The sequence below is a fragment of the Nylanderia fulva genome, unplaced genomic scaffold (assembly GCF_048542155.1).
Source record: "Nylanderia fulva isolate GAGA-0341 unplaced genomic scaffold, ASM4854215v1 Scaffold21, whole genome shotgun sequence".
Taxonomy (NCBI): Eukaryota; Metazoa; Arthropoda; class Insecta; order Hymenoptera; family Formicidae; genus Nylanderia; species Nylanderia fulva.
Window position 1 is genome coordinate 2,649,678 of NW_028190275.1, and position 22,056 is coordinate 2,671,733.

General features: G+C 29.9%; 4 protein-coding genes across 8 annotated transcripts in view; 2 read left to right on the top strand and 2 right to left on the bottom strand.

Moving 5' to 3' along the window:
* The first annotated feature begins 690 nt into the window (after positions 1-690).
* On the top strand, positions 691-4,292 carry LOC114936745 (mucosa-associated lymphoid tissue lymphoma translocation protein 1). 3 transcript variants are annotated; one of them, XM_029310038.2, is made up of 11 exons: positions 694-1,182; positions 1,297-1,361; positions 1,530-1,713; positions 1,781-2,060; positions 2,126-2,218; positions 2,374-2,599; positions 2,678-2,861; positions 2,980-3,206; positions 3,295-3,396; positions 3,482-3,744; positions 3,825-4,292. In XM_029310038.2, the coding sequence occupies exons 1-11, from the start codon at positions 1,016-1,018 to the stop codon at positions 3,924-3,926; spliced, it is 1,893 nt and encodes a 630-aa protein (XP_029165871.2). In that variant the 5' UTR covers positions 694-1,015; the 3' UTR covers positions 3,927-4,292. The 3 variants fall into 3 exon arrangements, with proteins under 3 accessions (XP_029165872.2, XP_029165871.2, XP_029165870.2); XM_029310037.2 differs by having other exon boundaries at positions 695-1,182; positions 1,297-1,418; XM_029310039.2 differs by lacking the exon at positions 3,825-4,292 and having other exon boundaries at positions 691-1,182; positions 1,297-1,418; positions 3,622-3,744.
* On the bottom strand, positions 2,519-5,432 carry LOC114936747 (m-AAA protease-interacting protein 1, mitochondrial). Its single transcript, XM_029310043.2, has 3 exons — positions 4,731-5,432; positions 4,446-4,635; positions 2,519-4,364 (listed from the first exon to the last, which is right to left on the bottom strand). Exons 1-3 carry the CDS (start codon positions 5,079-5,081, stop codon positions 4,159-4,161), a joined length of 747 nt encoding a protein of 248 aa, XP_029165876.1. The 5' UTR covers positions 5,082-5,432; the 3' UTR covers positions 2,519-4,158.
* On the top strand, positions 5,293-6,875 carry mRpL24 (mitochondrial ribosomal protein L24). Of its 3 annotated transcripts, none has more exons than XM_029310042.2 (6): positions 5,293-5,405; positions 5,563-5,731; positions 5,798-5,983; positions 6,093-6,295; positions 6,375-6,561; positions 6,707-6,875. In XM_029310042.2, exons 2-6 carry the CDS (start codon positions 5,636-5,638, stop codon positions 6,791-6,793), a joined length of 759 nt encoding a protein of 252 aa, XP_029165875.1. In that variant the 5' UTR covers positions 5,293-5,405; positions 5,563-5,635; the 3' UTR covers positions 6,794-6,875. The 3 variants fall into 3 exon arrangements, with proteins under 3 accessions (XP_029165875.1, XP_029165874.1, XP_029165873.1); XM_029310041.2 differs by having other exon boundaries at positions 5,599-5,731; XM_029310040.2 differs by lacking the exon at positions 5,293-5,405 and having other exon boundaries at positions 5,416-5,731.
* Positions 6,876-17,662: 10,787 nt separating this feature from the next.
* Positions 17,663-22,056, bottom strand: part of bbg (PDZ domain-containing protein big bang) — a 39,872-nt gene continuing 35,478 nt past the window's right edge. Inside the window, 2 exon segments of the mRNA XM_029311821.2 lie at positions 17,663-21,512; positions 21,664-21,813. Of these exon segments, the coding sequence (XP_029167654.2) occupies positions 21,343-21,512; positions 21,664-21,813 (320 nt within the window). The 3' untranslated portion in view covers positions 17,663-21,342.

Sequence of the window (22,056 nt, forward strand, 5' to 3'; positions counted from 1 at the left end):
GAATAGGAATAAATATTAGGATATATCCGGAAATTTTTGCGTAACACATAAACATAAGAATGAAAATCTAATTCCTTATGCATATATCTTAAGCGAAACAGGGAACAATATCTATCGCTATCTGCTAATATCTCTATCTGCTAATTTATTGGTGGATGTTTTCTATTCTTTGCTCCTCTAACCTGTCCTTTTGTATTTTCTCTACTGTGACTAAAAGATATGTCTATGGATACTAGAAGCATGACTTTTAGGTCTGTTCTTTTCAGCTGCACTAGTTCAAAGTTTATCTCTTTCCTTCCAATGTGGAGTAAAACAGATACTCTGAACTAATGCAGTTCAGCTGAAAAAGAACAGACCTCTCTTTCATATTTTCAAACAATATACATAATAAATATTTTATAAACTTTCGTGAAATTTTCATACTTTTGTCTCATATGAATTCTATAAAAATAGGAATTAAAATAAATACAATCCAAAATACAACATATATTTGGCCAATATTTTTACTCCTTTTACTAAGCTGACTTCGTGGTGACGCTCGACGTCGCGTGATTAAAATTGACGAATTGGTGATCTTTATTTTTAGTCACGCGAACGCCTTTTGACGCTGAAATACTGTATAAAACAGGGGAGCACACACTCTTGCATAAGCGCATAAGCATATGCATACGAAATTCGATTGGTTGAATTTCTTATGCATACGTTCATAGACCAATCAAGTCTTATGTTTACGCTTATACGCTTATGCAAAAGTGTGTGCTCCCCGCTTAACTGTGCAACAAGTAATGCACGCTCATTTAATAGTTGAAACTAGTTTATGACCTTTTGAATATAACAATCTAGCTATAATTAGTATCAAAACCAACCTTAAGAAAAATAAGAAGAATAGTTTCTGGAAAATTGTAACGTTAATACAATTATAAGTCTTTTATATGTGTAAAAAATTAAGAAATATACATTTAAATTACATTGTGCCTACTAATATAAACTGCATTGTGACTACATAAAAAGAAGAATGGCATATACACATTTGTCGAAATTCGACGAAGATAGACTTTTATACGATCTTCCAATAAGTATATATAAGAAATTGGTCAATAAATTGAATGAGAATTTTAATTATCGTAAGCTGCAGGCTCAAATAAAAAAAACATTACCTCTTGTAACCACAAAATTCAACAAGTGAGTATAATGGATGGTAAAAATATTAAACATTCAGATATGAAAGTTATAATAAATCGAATGTCTACTCTTTTCATTTTCTTTATACATTTGTTGTATGTCACCATGGATTAGTCGTATGGGAGCGGAAAATATATTCGATGAACTAAGGACAAAAATGTGTTCAGTTGGTACATTAGGTATATTACTTAAAGAGTGTAAACTTGATAGTGTTTGGTTAATTTTATATCGTCCAGGTATTTTTAATATATATATATATATACACACATACGTATATACATACATTACAGAATATTTTAAGATTCATAATTTTTTACTTGTAATATAACTTTTAATATTATTGTTAGAGCCAATAATAATTGTTAAACATCCGTCTGATGATATGGTATGTAGTACATTACAATTGGCTATTGGTGAAAAACTTCATCTTTCTTGCAAAGCTGTTGGCACACTTCTGAGTTATCAATGGTATCATAATAATATTAAGCTGCGTGGTCAGAAGAAGCCTAAACTTGATATCACTATAAATAGGTAAAAAAATATTGCCCATGCAAAAATGTGTGACAATAGATGAATTGTTATATATAATTATTTACAGTTGTGAAGATGCTGGAGAATATAATTGTAAAATTTCACAAGTTATTGAAGGTGAAGATGAAGATGAAGAGGCATTAAATTCTGTACTGCGAACAGAGTCAGTTTTTGTGACTATACCTTATATACCTGTATGTATGCAACAGCAACCACCCATTTTATTAGAGATTGAAGAGAATGAGGACCTTATAATTAAATGTAAGGCACGCAGCCATCCTAAACCATGTTACCAATGGTTCAAAGACAATACAATGTTAGAGGGAAAAACATCAAATGTATTGCATGTAAGTACATGATATTAACTAACACTAGAAAATTGTAATTTTCATAACAAAAAGTCCTATTCCAGATAAAACAATCTAATTTCAATGTTGGAGGACAGTATTACTGTCATATAAGTAATAGCATGAGTGAAGTAATTACTAAAAAAACTCTTGTACTGGTAAATATACCCTAATTATTTAATATTCTATGTGTAGTAATCTTATGAATATTATAAATTATTAATTATTCTTATAAAACTTTACTATTAATATAAAAAACTATATACATACATAAAATTATAAATCATTAAAAAATATTTTAATATATTTATAGGTTCACTCTCCTCGTGAAAAGGCAATTGCAAAAATAGCTTTAATCATTGCAAATGATGAATATGAAAATCTTCAATGTTTAATGAAACCTAGATATGATGCTATGAGAATTCATAATCGGTTGAAGAAGATAGATTTTAAAGTAATCTGCTTTTTAAATTTATCACTTGAACAGATGAGGAATGCTATAAAAATATTTAGTGAAGTTTTAACAAAAGGAGTCTATGGTAACTTGTTATAGATATGTTGCATCAAAATATAATGTACTTATATAATGTACTTATTAAAATTTGGTATCAATATAGGATTGTTTTACTATTGTGGGCATGGCTTTAAAATGCAAGAAAGTCACATGCTTGCTGTTGACACACCAGAATCTTTCTTAAGGAAGGATTCAATTTGTGAAAGTGAATTGTTAGCTATGTTACAACAAAAAGATCCTACTCTTTTAGTAACAATATTGGATATGTGTCAAACTGTACCACGAAGGTAAGAATTTCTGGAATTACATATGTATGTGTATATAAAAAATTTCAAGCTAAAGCAAATGAATAGTTAAGTACAGTTGAGTATTTAAAAATCCATTATATTAAATATTATTTTTTAGAGAATGTAATCCTGATATTTATAATGAAATACCAGAAATACTAGAAACAAATATAAACTATAAAAGTCGGAAAAATCTTCGAAATTTAGTCCAAGCATATTCCACGTCTAGTTATTGTCCTAGTTATGAAAGAGAAAGTTCTCAGTCTGGATTATATGCAATGCATCTAAGCAATTATATTACTCAAAATATCCCAATCATAAAAGTATTTGAAGAAGTAGGAAAATGTAAGACACAAAAAAGAATTTATATACATAGTTTATACATATAATTCCTGTATCTCCTAATATAAATTTTGTTAATTTATATTTACAGCAATAGATAAAGTGTTAAAGGGAACAGAGCGCAATCAAATTCCAATGTATTCAACAAATACTACTAAACACTTCCGTCTCACTGATGCAATTCAAAGTGAAAGTAATTATACAAAAAAAAAATTGTATATATCCTCAAAGAACTATTTTTAAATCATCATACATTATATGGTATGATATTATTGCAGGAAATCCATCACCTATGCTAAATAATTTAAATGAGTTAATGGCCTTTTCAAAGAAATCTTTTGAAATAAGATTAAGTGAAATTGATATTACTGCCAAGATTACAGTCTCGTTAATGAATTCTTATTTAAATGTATTGAAGGTTTCAGTGCATTACTCGGGAGATCTAAAACTAAGTTTTTTTACTTCTGCAACTATAAAGTTGAATAATTTGTCGTGTAACGAACACGGGAAATGTTACATATTTAATCCACAAATATGTCAGGTACAGTGTACATGTAAATTTTATCATTTATGTAAGGTAAATATGTTAGCATTAATATTATAAAATATTTCATTTTGCAGGGACCTTTGATTATAAGCATTTCCAAAAATGGAATTACTTATCTACACAAATTACATATTCAACAATATATTCCACCAATATTGAAAAGACTCCAAAACTAATATATATATAATTGAATGCATATGTGTATAAAATATAATTTATATTATTTCTTTATTTATGAAAAAATTTTTTAATATATACGATTTTATTTGATTACTTTAATTTTTTTATTAAATATAATAATTATTATAGAAAGACGACTAGAGTATTTACAAAATTTTCTAATATCATTAATAATTAAATAGAGTAGCACAATTTTTTATTTCAAACTTTTATATTCAACAAATATCTTTATGACACAGTGTAATGATTTACAAAAGATGCAATCCATGGACCTCCAATATTATTTACATACTTACGAATAAATGTATAATTACATACTAAATGTTCTGTTGATTTAGTAAAATCTATGATTCCACTCATCATTCTATTTTTTTTCTCAGCAAGACCTTGGATATAATGACAAATTATTGTGATTTTAATGGAATGCTCCTCACCTGTGAGAAATGAAATATATATTTCATGTCATTTTAAGAGAATATAATATAATTTAATAGTAAATACTAAACGGTTCCTACCTACTGTAGCCGCAATATCAGATAAAATATAAAACAACATGTCATCATCATTTACTGCAATTAGTTGTCTTTGATTAGGAGTAAGAGTCTCGATTTTGTTCCTTAAAATCTCTATCATATCTTCTGTTACGAGGCCTTGTAAAGATTCATAATCTTTATTTGTTAAAGCTTTAGATATTATTATCGTTGCCTAAAAATACACATAATAATATACCTATTAATATATAAATAATAGTTTTACATATTTTTTTAAATCATTTCAAACCAAAATTAGAAGAATCATACATATCTGGCTCCTTTAAGAAACTCAACTACGTCAAATTCTTTATCTATGTGTGGAGTAATCCTAAAGACTGATAAATAGAGAAGCTTCAATGGAGTTATAAGAGACGGTAAGTGTGTAGCAGCCCCGTCCACGAGCATAGGTAAGAAGATCCGCGGTTGAGAATCAGATTCGGTGCTGTAAGTTCTACAGGAAGCAAAATTTGGAAGCGATGTAGACAGTAGAGTTGATTCATTGCAATATCGTGGGATCTTTGTCCTCGTTTTGTTTCTATAAGTAACGTATGCAGTAATTCGTCGTAAATTGTACGGCACACTTTTCCTTATTGCCGGGACTATCATTGCAACTTGCATAAGATCTTCAAAAATCTTCTAAATCAAGCATCAAAACCTCGGAGTTCGAGATATTTTCCTAACCTATTTTCTATAGAGCAGTTATATCACTCTTGTTTATATTTAGTCTGTAAAGATTTATTCAAAATTCTTTACAATGCGTCACTGTATTAATGACACTAAATATTGTTTATGTGCACTTAGCAGTGTTTTTACACAAAACTTATTTTATTATTCAACAATTGTTCTTCAACGTTTTTATAGTTGGCGCCAGTTGAAGGCAAGCACAAAGCTGATAAAAAAGTTGTCACTAGTTTGTTCGTTTTAGTGACTTTTATATCGAATGTTCGTATATATATTTGTTAATGCACCGCATAAATATCTCTAAAAATTATAATTAAATATTTTCTAAAATATTTGTACGAGTTGTGCATTCATAATTAAATATTTCATAACAAGTACCTTGACATAACCAAGTACATAAATTGTACTTATTTTGCAGGCAATTATCTCAAAATAAAAGTATATATTCTTTTAGATTATTTTAAGAAAGAATTTAAAAAAGGATACCAATTATGAGATTAACATCTACTTTATTGAGACGTGTTGGAGAATGGTCAAAGAAATATTCAAATTTACCTGATAGTTATATTGAACGAGCTATGGCACAGGTATGCACAATTATCTAATTGTTTATGAAAAGATAAACAGCATATTATTAATGAAACTATAATTAGGTTTATTGGAGAACGCCTCGTGGTAAGCCAAATTATTTGCCACGTACGATTGAAAAGAAAGATTTTCGTTTCTCTATATATCGTCCATGGACTAATCAGTTTCATCGTTACAATCAACCTGGTCAGAGACATAAATTCATTCATGTCGAGCTTATTAAGGACTGGAGTTTTTTTAGAGGTGATAGGGTACGTAAATTTATTTGGAAAACTGTAGTACTTTAATAGAATAATTAATATTATTTTAATGCAACTTATAGCATTTTATACAATCAAATTAATGTCTATAACTTTATAGGTAGAAATTTTAGTTGGAAAGGATAAAGGAAAGCAAGGAATCGTAAAAGAAATCTATCAAGAAAGGAATTGGATAATTGTCGAAGGACTTAATACAAAACTGAAACGTGTTATGCAAGACAAACAATTCCCTGGTTTTTATACGCAGCAAGAACAACCATTATTAGTAACTTCACAGGTGCAGTTGGTTGATCCTTCAGACATGTGAGTATCTTTTATTCAAAGAACTTGTTTTACGAAAACATGATTAAAATATTTTATAATGTAAACTGAATCATTATAGGCAAGGAACTCCAATAGAATGGCGATACACAGAAGATGGCAAAAAAGTTCGCATATCTTTAAGAACTGGTAGAGTAATTCCTATTCCTGTCACGAGTGAGGAAACAATAGATTACAAGGCTCCTCACTTATACAAAGAACAACCAAAAGATACAATTAAAGCGGATGCAGAAAGAATAACTTTTATGGTGTGTAACATGAATTAAAAAAATGTTGCAATAATTTCAAATATTGATTTAACTTTTACATATGAATTATATATACAAATATATACTATATTATATATAATATAATATAAATTATACATAATAAATATGTCTTTTATATTTGTAGCCAACATTAAAGACTTTTGAGATGGACATCATGGATGAAATGGGTATTAAAGATGATCGTATTCCAAAGAGTAGTTATTGGTATTAATCATTGTTATGTATAATTTCCTGTTCTTAAAGTTTCTTGTACAATTTAAAATATATTAAATAAATTAAAAAATTATTTGAAACATAGTCATTCTTTAATTTTTAACTAGAATATAAGAAATTTTTGCTAATCAAGATAATACTAAACACTCTATATTGTAAAGCTTTAGAAAAATCAGGAGATTTTTACAAAATTATTACCCATAAGTTAATTAAAAATTGATAAAACTCACCGATACGATGCGCATTTTTTCAAATTTCAAGATTATTAAATTCTGCTTTATACAATACATCGATGCAACATTCGAAGACAAATGTCCCGAACCACAAGAAACGATTCTAAACACGACTGAGCATGTATATTTATAATATCTTAAACCTTGTCAACTTTAAATTTTTCGCTTCAACATCGAAATCGATCAATCTTCACTTAAAAACTCTAAACGAACTTGTGAAAATGTGTTTTTAATATATATTAATGTGAATCTAACAGCTGACTGTAAAAAATTAATTTTTTTAATACCAAAAATGATAGTAGGTCGATCGCTCGCGTCGTCAGTGTAACAATTAAAAGTTCAAGTTTTTCCCCAAATTAAAAATAACGCAAATCCAAATCAGCAGTCTTATTAAGAATCGTTTACAGATGTATGAAATGAATTTCGTTTCGCTTGTAGTTCCACACTTCAGAAAATACAGCAGTTTAAACAAAACTGTCACAGATGAATTTTTTCAAATTTCAAGATTTTTAAATTCTGCTTTCTACATCGATGTAACATTCAAAGGCGAATGTCCCGAACCACAAGAAACGATTCTAAACACGACTGAGCATGTATATTTGACATATCTTAAAGCTTGCAACTTTTTAAATTTTTCGCTTCAACATCGAAATCGATCTATCTTCGCTTAAAGACTTTGAACGGTCTTGAAAATGTGTTTTTAATATATATTAATGTTAATCTGACAGCTGACTATAAGGAATTAATTTTTTTAATACCGAAAATGATAGTACGTCGATCGCTCGCGTTGTCAGTGTAAAAATCGAAAGTTCGTTTTCCCAAAATTGAAAATAACGCAAATCCAAATCAGCAGTCTTATTAAGAATCGTTTACAGATGTGTGAAGTGAATTTCGTTTCGCTTGTAGTTGCACAATTTAAAAAATACAGCAGTTTAAACAAAACTGTCAAAAATGAATTTTTTCAAATTGAAAATAACGCGAATCCAAATCAGCAATCTTATTAAGAATCGTTTATAGTTGTGTGAAATAAATTTCGTTTTGCTTTAAGTCGCACACTATAAAAAATACAGCAGTTTAAACAAAACTGTCAAAAATAAATTTTTTCAAATTGAAAATAACGCAAATCCAAATCAGCAGTCTTATTAAGAATCGTTTATAGATGTGTGAACTAAATTATGTTTCGCTTTAAGTCGCACACTTTAAAAAATACAGCAGTTTAAACAAAACTGTGAAAAATAAATTTTTTCAAATTGAAAATAGCGCAAATCTAAATCAGCACTCTTATTAAGAATCGTTTATAGACGTGTGAAATAAATTTCGTTTCGCTTTAAGTCGCACACTTTAAAAAATACAGCAGTTTAAACAAAGCTGTCAAAAATAAATTTTTTCAAAGTGAAAATAACGCAAATCTAAATCAGTAGTCTTATTAAGAATCGTTTATAGTTGTGTGAAATGAATTTCGTTTTGCTTTAAGTCGCACACTTTATAAAATACAGCAGTTTAAACAAAACTGTGAAAAATAAATTTTTTCAAATTGAAAATAACGCAAATCTAAATTAGCAGTTTTATTAAGAATCGTTTATAGATGTGTGAACTGAATTTCGTTTCGCTTTAAGTCGCACACTTTAAAAAATACAGCAGTTTAAACAAAACTGTGAAAAATAAATTTTTTCAAATTGAAAATAACGCAAATCCAAATCAGCAGTCTTATTAAGAATCGTTTATAGTTGTGTGAAATGAATTTCGTTTTGCTTTAAGTCGCACACTTTAAAAAATACAGCAGTTTAAACAAAACTGTCAAAAATGAATTTTTTCAAATTGAAAATAACGCAAATCCAAATCAGCAGTCTTATTAAGAATCGTTTATAGATGTGTGAACTGAATTTCGTTTCGCTTTAAGTCGCACACTTTAAAAAATACAGCAGTTTAAACAAAACTGTGAAAAATAAATTTTTTCAAATTGAAAATAACGCAAATCTAAATCAGCAATCTTATTAAGAATCGTTTATAGTTGTGTGAAATGAATTTCGTTTTGCTTTAAGTCGCACACTTTAAAAAATACAGCAGTTTAAACAAAACTGTCAAAAATGAATTTTCCCCAAATTGAAAATAAGGCAAATCCAAATCAGCAGTCTTATTAAGAATCGTTTACAGATGTGTGAAGTGAATTTCGTTTCGCTTGTAGTTGCACACTTTAAAAAATACAGCAGTTTAAAGAAAACTGTCAGAGACGAATTTTTTCAAAGTTCAAGATTTTTTAATTCTGCTTTGTACATCGATGTAACATTCGCAGGCGAATGTCCCGAACCACAAGAAACGATTTTAAACACGACTGAGCATGTATATTTGACATATCTTAAAACTTGTCACTCTTTAAATTTTTCGCTTCAACATCGAAATCGATCTATCTTCGCTTAAAGAATTTGAACGCACTTGAAAATGTGTTTTTAATATATATTAATGTGAATCTGATAGCTGACTATGAGGAATTAATTTTTTTAATACCGAAAATGATAATACGTCGATCGCTCGCGTCGTCAGTCAAAAAATCAAAAGTTCAAGTTTTTCCCCAAACTAAAAATAACGCAAATCCAAATCAGCAGTTTTATTAAAAATCGTTTATAGATGTGTGAAGTGATTTTCGTTTCGCTTGTACTCACACGCCTTAAAAATTACAGTAGTTTAAGAAACCTGTCAAAGATGATTTTCTTCAAATTTGAAGATTTTTAATTTCTGCTATTTTTATCGATACAGGTTTCGATTGCAAACGTTCCAAACAATAAGAATTGATTCTAAATACAATTGAGCATGAGTACTGAAATTTCTTAAAGTCGGTCACTTTTTAAATATTTTGCTTCCAAATCGACAACGATCTATCTCCGCTTAAAATTTATTGGCACTTGCAAATATCGTGTTTTTAGTGATGTACATGTGGCATCTGAATTTAAAGAATTTATATTTCAATACGAAAACTATATTAATTAACGCTACGTGCGCGCCATTTCTCAATATTATATTAACTTTTAATAATTTTGAACTTTAATAATTTAGAACAAAAATACGTTTGTCCAAATTTTAGAATTATTTTTTTTAATATTAGTATTATTATTTCTATTATTTATTCTATAGTTTTTAATATTAGTATTATTTTTTCTCAAGTTAGGTTTATTTTTCATCAGATTAGATGTTTTTCTTAATATTTGTTTTTTATATTAGTTAGTCAAAAAAAATAGAAGTCGCTACAGTGATTCCCTCCCGAAAAATAAAAAAAATCCGAATGTAACATAAAGAAAAAATTAACTCACCTTGCATTAAGTCGATTATCCAAACCCCTTTCTCCTTTTATACATATATCCACTTTTATATTTTACTTCTGCTCTGCTGTCATCCCATATGGTTTGGCACTGATCACTGCACTGTTTTTTCTATTATTTTATATTTGCAATAATTATTTGTTGCACTTCACTACACACAGATGCACTTCGAAATAAACGGACGATACGGACGAAATAAACGGACGAAAAAATAATATCACTGGCGAATGCATTCGGCACTTTCGAGCATCCCATTCGATCACGTTCGATATCGCATTCGCGAATAAAAACACGAACAAAATATCTGTTGAAAAAATACTTTTTTGATTCCGGGAAAGCGAGCGTCCGAATATTAATCAGATTAAACGCATCGAAATGCCCTTAAATTCACTCGTTATGTCTATAGAGGTCTACGCGACATCTCCCGGCGCGCCGCGTTATTTCGTGGCATCGCGAGGGAAGTCTCACTCAGGGGAAGTAACACTTGCGCGCTACGACCGTTACGCGGAAGCGTCACGAAAGCTCACCTAGAATTTGAATCGACGGATGAAGTCAAGCTTCTTGGACACTCTACAATATTCGGGCACTCCAGAAGATGCTTGAGCACTCGCGAAACTCCTCGTCGGGAGGATGATGCCGAAACACCGCACGATAAATGTAGAAATATAGTCTAAATACCGTCGAAATGATGTCGCAAGCCACAGTCCCCCTCCCCTTGACCCCACCTGTAGCTTGCAATCCCGCGAATTCGCGATGATCCGACTCCCGGGGCCCCGTCGACGTCGGGATACCCTTCGAGACGATGAGGTATCTCCTCGAGGCTCTCGGGCGAGCGAGTAGCGGCGAAATCTACACGAAAATCACGGCGGAACACTCTCAAACGAGAAACGCCCTCCTCCCCCGTCCCTCCGATCGCCAACTGGTCCCCAAGTCCCAATCGACGCCCGAATGCTCTTCGAGCATATTATTCGGTCCATCACGTCGAAAACCGACACTCCCGGACTTGCACTCCCGTTTATTCGCGTTACTCGCGGACGAAATCCAGACGAGACGCGGAGCATTCGCGACGCACCTTTGCTCCTCCGCCGCTGGACTCGCACTAACTAATGGCGGCGCTGGCTGAAGTTGGTAACGTCGTGACGTCAGAATCGGCCGATTTCACGTATTACTACGCGCGGGAGTTTTCGACGCGTAAATAATAAATACTATATGATCAGCAAATGTACACAATTTTAATTCGCCAAATATTAATTATGTACATAATTTTATTATGAGGGAGTACATAACTTTAATTCCCGATTTTCTATTATGTACATAATTTTAATTCGTCGAATTTCTATTATGCACACAATTTTAATTTTTCATTTTTTATTATATATACATAATTTTAATTCGCCGTATTTCTATAATGTAAATAATTGAAATTGTACATAATAGAAATTTGATCAATTAATATTATGTATATAATAAAACTACGGGAATTAAAATTATTTACATAATAGACATTCAGATATTAAAATTATGTACATAATAGGAATTCGGCGAATTAAAATTATAATCTTATAATAGAATTTGAAGAATACAAATTATGTGTATAATAGAAATTTGGCAAATCAAAATTTAAAACATAATAAAAATTCAATAATTAAAAATTATGTAAACAATGAAAATTCAGGAATAAAAAATAATTTGTAATTTGTACGGAAAAAATTTACGAAGTAAATAAAACTGTGATTTAATAAACGATGAACTAAAACTCCATTTTTTTCTACAACTTTCGTCAAATTAGTATCAAGCGTTTTATAAACTTTTTTCGGAACATAAATGTCTCAAGTTATATAACTGTCTCAACGCGACCGTTGATTGTGACCAACAATACGAAAGTGCAGCAGAGGGCAGCAGCAATCTAGATTGTGTTCAGAAATGTATTCAATCAGGGTGAAGTGCGCGATTGACCAATCATGACCACAGATTAATAGACAGATCGCCAAAGGTCTGGATGAAGGAGAGACCAGCATTTCTCACTGATTTCAGCGCCATATCGTGGTAGTGGTCAATGCAGTAACTATTAATACGTTCCTAAGATGAGCGTCTCATGCTCATGAACTCGTCCGGCGGCATGTACGAGATTTATCTTTTCGTAGCGTTCGCGTATTTCGGAAAGGACAGAATTTTATGATGTTATAAATAAATAAATAAATAAAATATTAACCTGACCTATTATAATTATTTTTTAATAAATGTTTCATTATTATTATCATCTAAGTCTAAGTCGTTTAATTAATTTTTAGTTTTTTAATAATTAATTTAATTTATTCTAATCATTTTAATATGTGAAAAATACTAATACGTATACGTTTTATAATGAATTAATATATTTCGAGAGTCGAATTATATATTTTTAATAATATAAAAGTGTTCAAAAATTATATTTGACTTTTAATTTTAATTATTTTAGCAAAGAGTTCCGAAATCTCTTACACACATAATAGGGATTTTGTTCATCCATATAATTCGCAATTAAGTATATATGTTAATTATTAATTTTAATAAAATACAAAATTAAAATTAAAGGTCAAATATAATTTTTGAACATAAATATATTTAATTCGTTATAAAACGTATATCCGTGATAGTATTTTTCTCGTACAAAAATAATTAGAACAAATTAAATTACTCATAAAAAAATTAAAAAATAATTAAATAATTTATATTATATATGATAATAATAAAACATTTTATAAAAAAAACAGATTCAATAAATATAAGTATATATATAACATGTACTTATATTTATTGAATCTGTTTTTTAATAAAATGTTTTATAAGCTTAGAAAACTTGACTTTGACGTAACTAGCAAATTTTATTTAATTATTTCACGACGGTTTGACGTAATAAAATGTTTTATTATTATTATATAAAATATAAGTTTAAATTCTTTAAGGGGTTATACCTACCTGCAAGGTCTGAAAAACACGTATTTTTGGGAATTTTTTTTTTAAATATTTGAAGTGCTTTGGAAAGGAACATTTATGTTTTCAAATATATATATTTCAAAGATTATTTAGTATTTTTTTTATTGCAAAATGTTGATAAATAAAAAAGATATGCTTAATCTTCCAGAAGCAGTTTTTTGAAAAGCGTTTTGCGGTGACCACTCTAACTTTGAACTGGTTTACCAGAAATCAAAAAACCCGAGAAATTTAGTTAATATATAAGATTATCTAGTGCCCGATCGTTCATTTTTTTGAAAAATTAATTTGCGACAAAATGGCGGCTGTTCAAATTTGAAGGTATGATTTTGCTACCAAAAATTCGCTCGTTTTTTTATTATTAAAAAAAAATACGCAACGAAAAAACAAAAGCCACGATCGGGCACTAGATTTTTTAGTATTAAAGATGTCTACCAAATTTTATTTCAATCGATGCAGCGGTTTTCGAGATATTTTGGTCACCGATTTTAAAAATGCTGTTTTGAGAAAAACGCATTTGAAGTTTCAAATTAAGTTCACAACCAAATAATATATTTATATATATATTTATATATATTTATATATATTATTTATTTATATATATTTTGGCTTTGTATAGAGACCGCTTTTGTCCGCGTCGCAGCTGCCGTTCGATACCTGAGACCCGTTTCTGTACCCTGCTTCTAAACAGCAGGATACGTTCACACCAGTATACCTTTAAACTCACATAACTTCGTTAATTTTTGTCGAATCGACTTGAAATTTGCAGGGAATATTTTTGAAAGTATGTACTTTAAGAAAATATCAAAATCCAAAAATCGATTTTTTTGAAGTTTGCAGATAGGTATAACCCCTTAATTAATTTTTAATCTTTTATGATTAATTTAATTTACTCTAATTATTTTTGTACGAGAAAAATACTATTATGGGTATACGTTTTATAATTAATTTAATATATTTGTGTTTAAAAATTATATTTGACCTTTAGTTTTAATTTTTATTTTATTAAAATTAATAATTAACATATATACTTAATTGCGAATTATATGGATGAAAAAAATCCCCATTATGTGTGTAAGAGATTTCGGAACTCTTTGCTATAAAATAATTAAAATTAAAAGTCAAATATAATTTTTGAACACTTTTATATTATTAAGAATATATAATTCGGTTCCCGAAATATATTAATTCATTATAAAACATATACGTGATATTATTTTTCTCATATAAAAATGACTAGAATAAATTAAATTAATTATTAAAAAACTAAAAAGTAATTAAACGACTTAGACTTAGATGATAATAATAATGAAATATTTTATTAAAAAAAGATTCAATAACTAGTAGGTCAGGTTATAATTTTTTATTTATTTATTTATAACATTATGAGCTATTAAGCTCATCATCTCGTTCGCTCTCTGTCTTGCTTTCATTCGGCAAGTCACAAACGATATATGATACTCGTATGTTCCTACTTCAACTCTCGAGAATCTGAAACAAACGAAACTCGTGTCCAATATACAGGGTGTCCGGTAACTAACAGACCAATGATTACAAATGGATTCTTTGGTCAATTTGGGAACGATTTTTCCTCAGCGAAAATGTCGAAAAAGGTCATCATTTTTTACAACTTTCCAATCTTTGTCATTATGTATCTTTATAACTAAGTCTTAAATTAAAATTTTATTATAGTAAACTCTACCTGAAATTAACTGAAGAATGTAATTATGTTAGACTTTTAACTCCAAAACGTTTAGTTTTCAAAAAACCTATTTTTTTCAATCGCTTATAACTCGAAAATTATTGACTTCTCAACATTTTTGCTAAGGAAAAATCGTCTCCAAATTGGCCAGAGAATCCGCCCTTAATCATTGGTCCGTTAGTTACCGGACACCTTGTATATATTATATAAAAGTGTATAGCACGTCAGAAGCTTGTGAGCTTACAGCGATAAGTAAAAACAATTGCGTATTTATTTCATTGCGTTTATTTGTTTAAACGCGCGCTTTAATTTTTCCAACGTTTTTGCCTGTTTATATTTTAAAGGTCCTCTCTTCTAAAAATCTTGTTTTAAAGATCCTCTCCGCGAGCAAAATTCGAAAACATAAATTATTTAATATTTTTACTTTATTATTTGTAAATCCTCGGTAATTTCAAAATTTTTCTATTTGAAAATTATTAATTTTCTATTGCCAATTAATTTTATCACAGACTTTACTCTTACTCCCATTGCACTTTCGTTTGCGGTTTTCAGTATACGATTTTTTATCGTAGTTACTGCAAATTATTATTGTGAATTATACTTGTGCAGTGATTTGAAGAATTTACAATTTCGTTGAAATTGTTGATTTTTCAAAAAAATTACGAGATTCGCGGAAATTGCGTGCTTTCTTGGCATTTTCCGTTCGCGGCAGGCGGTTTATTTTTGATTGTTGCAAGTGTTTTTGTTTTTTTTTTATTAAAATAGATAATAATAATGTGAAATAAATCACGATATTTGACAGATGTGCATATATATAGAAATTGTAATAATAATAATATTATATCATAAAATTGTAAATTGTTTCAATTTTTTATAGACTGCGATAAAAGATTTTACATTTGGATAAGAAACTGCGGTAAGTAAAAATATAAAATTCTTGAAAACGTACCAAAAATATTTGATAACGTAAAAAGGTGAACTTTGAAAAATAAGGAACTTAAAAATTGCACTAATAAATGGGCTATATGTGAGCCGTGCGCGGATGTAAGGTGTGTTATATCGAAATTTAATTAATAGAATTGAGAATTAATCCCAATTTTAAGTCTTACAAATGTCCAAGCTAATTTTTTGTACCTCGTGTACATTTTTGAAAGTTATATCGAAAAATTAAATTTCAATATGCGTCTTACATCTCACATTTCGCATACGGCTCACATATAGCCTATTTATCTCTTATACTTTATTTCAACTCTTATAGAAATTTATTACTAGTAACGCCAATTTATCACTTATTTCGAGTAATTAATCACTTTTATTTCGAATACTTAAATTACTGTATATTATAGTATTTTAAATACTCAAAATAAGTGATTAATTGGCGTAGTGATAAATTTCTACAAGAGAATAAGGAGCCTTTAAATTCTTAATGTAAAAAATTTCAAGTAATTTTCTTTAATAAAATTTAATTAAAAAATTTAATAAAAAAATTTTTGAACACTGTGTTATATCACATTTAAAATTGTGATTATTTCAATAAAAAAACATTTTATGTGTAAAAAATATATTTTTTATATTTAATAAATTTTATATATATATATGCATATATGTAAAATATTCTCTCTCTCTCTCTCTCTCTCTCTCTCTCTCTCTCACACACACACACACACACACACACACACAACGGGGGCCAAATCTCTCAAATTGGTCTCATGATCAATTAGCCTGGATTCGCACCAGGGGCAAAGTCTGTTGGTAATGTCAAACGAATTTAGCCTGGACTTGCACCAGGGGCAAAGTCTTTTGGTCGAGTCTACGAAATTTAGCACGGACTCGAACCAGGGGCAAAGTCTTTTGGTTCAAGTCTACGAAATTTAGCACGGACTCGAACCAGGGGCAAAGTGTGTCGGTAAGGGGCAAAGTCTATCGCACGAAGATGGCGGTCTCTTCTTTAGGCAGGCCTTTGGCGATCTGTCTATTAATCTGTGTCATGACGGAGCTCCTCGGTCTCCAATTGATGGATAAATTTCGATCGACCAATCAGAACGACGAGATTCGCTGTCCTCGATTAGTCGATCAAGTCTTGGTCGACCAATCAGGATAAAGAAATCTTCGGTCTTTAATTGGCCGGTTCAATTTTGTCACAACTCAGAAACCGCCGAAAGTTTCGGCATACGGATCGCGAGAATTACCGGTCGTGCTTTCTACGCGAATTTCCGCGGTTTTTCGGCATCGTCGATTGTGTTCTAAGCGGGCGATTGCGTGTTTTCGGTCGTATTTTCGGGTCGTCGTGTCGAAATATCGTTACGCGACGAATTATCTTGTAATTTTTGTACAATTCGCTGGTCGACTACGACATGGTCGCGTTGCCATATCAGTATTATATTTCTCAATATTTAGTGAAATGAATATCGACGACTTTTGAGTGCGTCGCGAAGAAAGTTGCCATCGTCGTTCAATAAGTGGCCTTAAAAAAAGCGACGCAAAAATCGGAGCATCGGTTTTATTCGCACGTGTCGTTTTGTTGTGTCGAAAATGTGATAATTTAAACTCGGACGTCGCGAACAAAAAACGAGTGCAAGTGTTTCGGAGCTTCTACGAGGAGGAGGAGGCCCTGAGTGGTATCGGGCAACGGCGAAACAACTATATGGTAAATACTTTTATTTATTTTATTATACTATTACTTTGTAATATATATTTTGTAATTTTATTTTTTGAAATATTATTTTAAATTTCACTATATAATTTCCATGTATTTATATTTTTCAGTTTACAACTTCGCTGCTGCACATCGTATCAGTGAGTCTCATCAATTTTTTATCAACGTAAATTTTGGATAATTGTTATATATAATTATGAGTAAAAATATTTTGTGAAAATCCGATTTTGCCAAAACATAATATTGTATATTTTTGTGCGTGAAACACGAGTCTGTAAATTAAAATCCGACCCCTCTATGGAGACGGGGAAAGGGACAGAACTCACTGTAACCTTTTTTTTACTTGAGAGTTACAATTTTAATTTACAGATTCATGTTTTACACAAAAATATACAATATTGTAAAGTTTGGGCAAAATCAAAGAACACGGAGCAGCTCTCCTTATTCAGTATTACCTTACAATCTTTTTGAATGAAAAAATTGCTTTCATGGAATATATTTTATAATATACTAGCAAGAGAAATTTTTTATGATATAAATAATTGACAATTTTGACTTTTTGATATTGAAACACACTACTTTGCAAAAGCTACAAAATGTCGGTTAATTTCTTATACAGGAAACATATAATAAGAAAAAGACTTCTAATATTAAATAAAAAAGCGAACAATTCAAATAACGAATTTACATTGGATTAAAATGTATAATATTGATTAATGTTTCGATCAATAACCCTTTGATGCTATATCATGTCACTCACACATATCACAGCACAAATTTTAATAAATGCAAATCCCAAAACGCTGAATTCTCTCTTTCATATTAAATATTCCAATACATATTTTTATATTAACGATATCTATTATATATATCACTCTTTTCCTTAACTTTGCGCATTTATAACTCTGACTGCAATTAAGATTAAATTAAGGATTGATCAATCATCAATTTCAACATTGTTTAGAAAAAATAACCAGGAACGCACTCGCAATAGAATATAAAAGGACAGAATATTGTTTCAAGGATTGAAACTTGAGAGAAAAAGATGTTAGAATTTAATTTAATGTTCAAAATATGCCCATACAGCACAGATTATTGCAATTATATTGCAGCAATGTTGCAATGTTGCAAGTTGCAATGCAACATTATAAAGACATTGCAGAGATATAGGTGCACAAAATTCCAGCACACTTGTAGCAACATGACATTAATATTTCGGAAATATTGCATGTAATCCAAATTCTATAATTTATATTTTGTAATATACAATATATACATATACCCAGCAAACACCAAGTTACAGCTATATAATTGTTAGTTGTAATTTCCCACTCAAAAATATAATACGTGTATTATAACAATTATATTGTTGAGTGGAAAATTACAACTAACAATTATATAACTGTAACTTGGTATTTGCTGGGTATAATACTGTAATAAAATAATTTTTTGCAATATTGTACAATAAAAGATGTTGACGATAATCAATAATTTTATTATCTTCCAAAAAGCGGACATTTTAACATTGCTGCAATTCAACAGCAATGATGTAGCAACATTTTGCAGTGAATTTGCAATATTGCAATATTGCGGTGAAAGATTGTTGTAATGTTTTTGCAATCTAACGGTGCTGTATGGGTGTATTAATATTTTAACATTTCAAATAGAAAAATCGATTTAATATTCACAAAAAGATATTTCAATATTTAAATTTAAATAAGCAGAATATATAGATATGTACACAAACATATCTCACGCAAACGTAATAAATTTGAAAATACAAATTTAAATTCGCCAATGCAGGACTCCACTTTATAAAGTTCATAATTTATGACTGCGATTATATATGTAATATTAATTTGAAAGAGTGAGCATCGCGCAATTAAATGTGATTTAAACAAAGTAAAGTTTTAGTCTTCTCTCAGGCTTTGAATTTCTCTTCAAAATCGGTAGGTTGTATAATATATTTTGTCCTGCTATATTTTTAAGAAAATTATAATAGGACGGAAATTCAAATCATCATGTTGAATCATTTCTCAAAATGACGATCATTTGTTTTCTCTCATTTCGTCTCTAATCTTTCAAAGTTCTCGCATCCAAAATAAATAATTTATATTCCGCCCTATTATATCTTCATTATGCTTACATGCATCTCATTTTTTGCGAAATTTTAGTATTCTATACATACATAACATAAATAGCGAAATATTCGGTAATATTCCCGCATACGTATACATATCCCTTTTTTCTCTCGAAGATGAACTGAAGAATTGCGAAATTACGATCCGCATGACTCGATTATATAAATTTCAACAGCGCAATCAGCTGTTTTTTTTATTATAATACATTTAAAGTTTGTTGATTATATTACTGCCAGCTGCGAGAGAGGGCATAAAAATAATTAAAATGCCTTTGCCTAAATACAAATACCTATTCATATTATATGTGTGATCTTATTGCATTAAGAGTTAGAAAACTGAACAAACATACATATATATATCTCTTGTATTATTACTCGATACTATTAATTGGCGCGTCAGTTTTGATGTTGCCATTTTATACGATGTACATATTCTATCGTTTCGTATTTTAAAGTAAATCAACAGGAACCACTATAAAGTAAAGCGACGGGGTGGCTATGGTCGGCTAAGATCGATATTAGAAAAATAAACCTGATCTACGATCAGGCTCATACTTTAACTACTTATTCGGTTATTATTTGCTTGTCGCAAACTCTTAACTGGAACTATTACTGCACGGCCGGCACTATGAAATTAATGTCGTACAATTCGTACGTATCAACGTTGTTCTAGACGATTAATTGACGACATATTGTATCTATCTATTTCATTCCAGTAATATTATTATTCATTTTGCATATGGCATGCATTAGAAATTTCTTATATGCTTCGTTGTCAACGAAAATTATATTAACATTTCTCTATTATTGTTTTTCAACAAAATCTCCAATGCAATTACATGACAAATGTAATAAATTCAACAATTATATTCAAATCAGTGCGATTATTTTGAATGCAACTGTATTTTGTATTGTCAATCAGAATTGGAAATTTGCATTCATTAGGCTTCTTTCTTTCACGACAAATTCCATTTTTATGAAAATATATCATTTACGTCACACACACTATGTTGCATCATATCGCAAATTTACATTTAATATTTAGAAAATATACTATTTTACTGCTATTTACATATTTAGTAAATACAAGATTGTATCTACTAAAAATTTAATACCTACGAGGCATTCGATCAAAACACAAAATAAATAAGCAAATCCTGTTTGCGATTTTCTTTTTTTTTTTTAATTAATAATTCGTCTATTATTTTATGATATATAATTATGGAACTGTATTAGAATAGCGAATATAGACTTTTAATAGTTTAAATGACTCAGAAATATCATGAGCAACTTTTCTTTAAAGATCGATGATAATAATTAATCTCTTTTTTTAATATTATTCAAATTTGCAAGCTCGATAGAATAATTTCTCGCGATAATACGGATGTAGAATGTCTTGAATAATAATTTTTTTACGCCTTTTAAGTCTGTCATGCCCCGCATTATTTAACAAATATCAATCGAAAATTTATCCAGTCGCTTGCTTGGCACATTTCTGCATTCCCGTTTGCGTCGGAATTCCTTACTCTTCACGAGGATTTGGTGGCAGGATGCCTGACTAGGAGATTTACTTCACCGTCATGTAGCTTCTTCATCAAAGACCATGCTTCTATTCTCGACATTCGCGTTACATCGTTACCGTTTACTTCGAGCAATTGGTCCCCAGCTTTTAATGCACCTGTCTTCTCGGCAGCACCTCCTAAAAAAGATGAAGTTAAAATTGCTGCCATAAGATGCTATACAAAAAATTCTATAATACTTTATAATTTTATTATTATTATCTTATTTTAATAAAGCGTTATCTTGTATTATCATTACAAATATATAAAAAATATTTGCATAAAAATTACCGGTGAATATCTTCTTGATAATCAGAGGTCTGTCCCCGAGAGGACTGCCCCTGCCGCCTTCCAAACTGAATCCCAAACTAGTTCCATCTTTGTAGACTGCCACAGTCGACGGTGGCCCCCACACTGTGTCCTCCACATTCGTCTCTAATCCTGAGAAAATTCTTTTATTTATATCGATTTTATTATTACAATGGTTCAAGAGGCAGAGTTCCTCTCAACAGTAGAGCAATCGCCTGATAATCGGCAAAGCCAAGTTTAGTCAATCTCAGCTCGCATTGGGGGGTTGATTTGAGAAAGAACATAATAGTTCCAACTGCGATAGGAACGAAACCCGTGATAAAAAATCTTATTGTGACTAAGAATGTAAGAAAACGTAATACTGCGTCCCGTAGA

Excerpts from the sequence above, each read along its gene's own strand:
- LOC114936747 (XM_029310043.2), bottom strand. The coding sequence starts at position 5,081 with ATGCAAGTTGCAATGATAGTCCCGGCAATAAGGAAAAGTGTGCCGTAC. Across the intron at positions 4,636-4,730 it reads TTCTTAAAGGAGCCAGATAT|GCAACGATAATAATATCTAA; the intron begins GTATGATTCTTC and ends GTGTATTTTTAG. Across the intron at positions 4,365-4,445 it reads TGATATTGCGGCTACAGTAG|GTGAGGAGCATTCCATTAAA; the intron begins GTAGGAACCGTT and ends CATTTCTCACAG.
- mRpL24 (XM_029310042.2), top strand. The coding sequence starts at position 5,636 with ATGAGATTAACATCTACTTTATTGAGACGTGTTGGAGAATGGTCAAAG. Across the intron at positions 5,732-5,797 it reads TTGAACGAGCTATGGCACAG|GTTTATTGGAGAACGCCTCG; the intron begins GTATGCACAATT and ends AACTATAATTAG. Across the intron at positions 6,296-6,374 it reads TTGGTTGATCCTTCAGACAT|GCAAGGAACTCCAATAGAAT; the intron begins GTGAGTATCTTT and ends GAATCATTATAG.
- LOC114936745 (XM_029310037.2), top strand. The coding sequence starts at position 1,016 with ATGGCATATACACATTTGTCGAAATTCGACGAAGATAGACTTTTATAC. Across the intron at positions 1,183-1,296 it reads GTAACCACAAAATTCAACAA|TCGTATGGGAGCGGAAAATA; the intron begins GTGAGTATAATG and ends ACCATGGATTAG. Across the intron at positions 3,207-3,294 it reads ATTTGAAGAAGTAGGAAAAT|CAATAGATAAAGTGTTAAAG; the intron begins GTAAGACACAAA and ends TTATATTTACAG.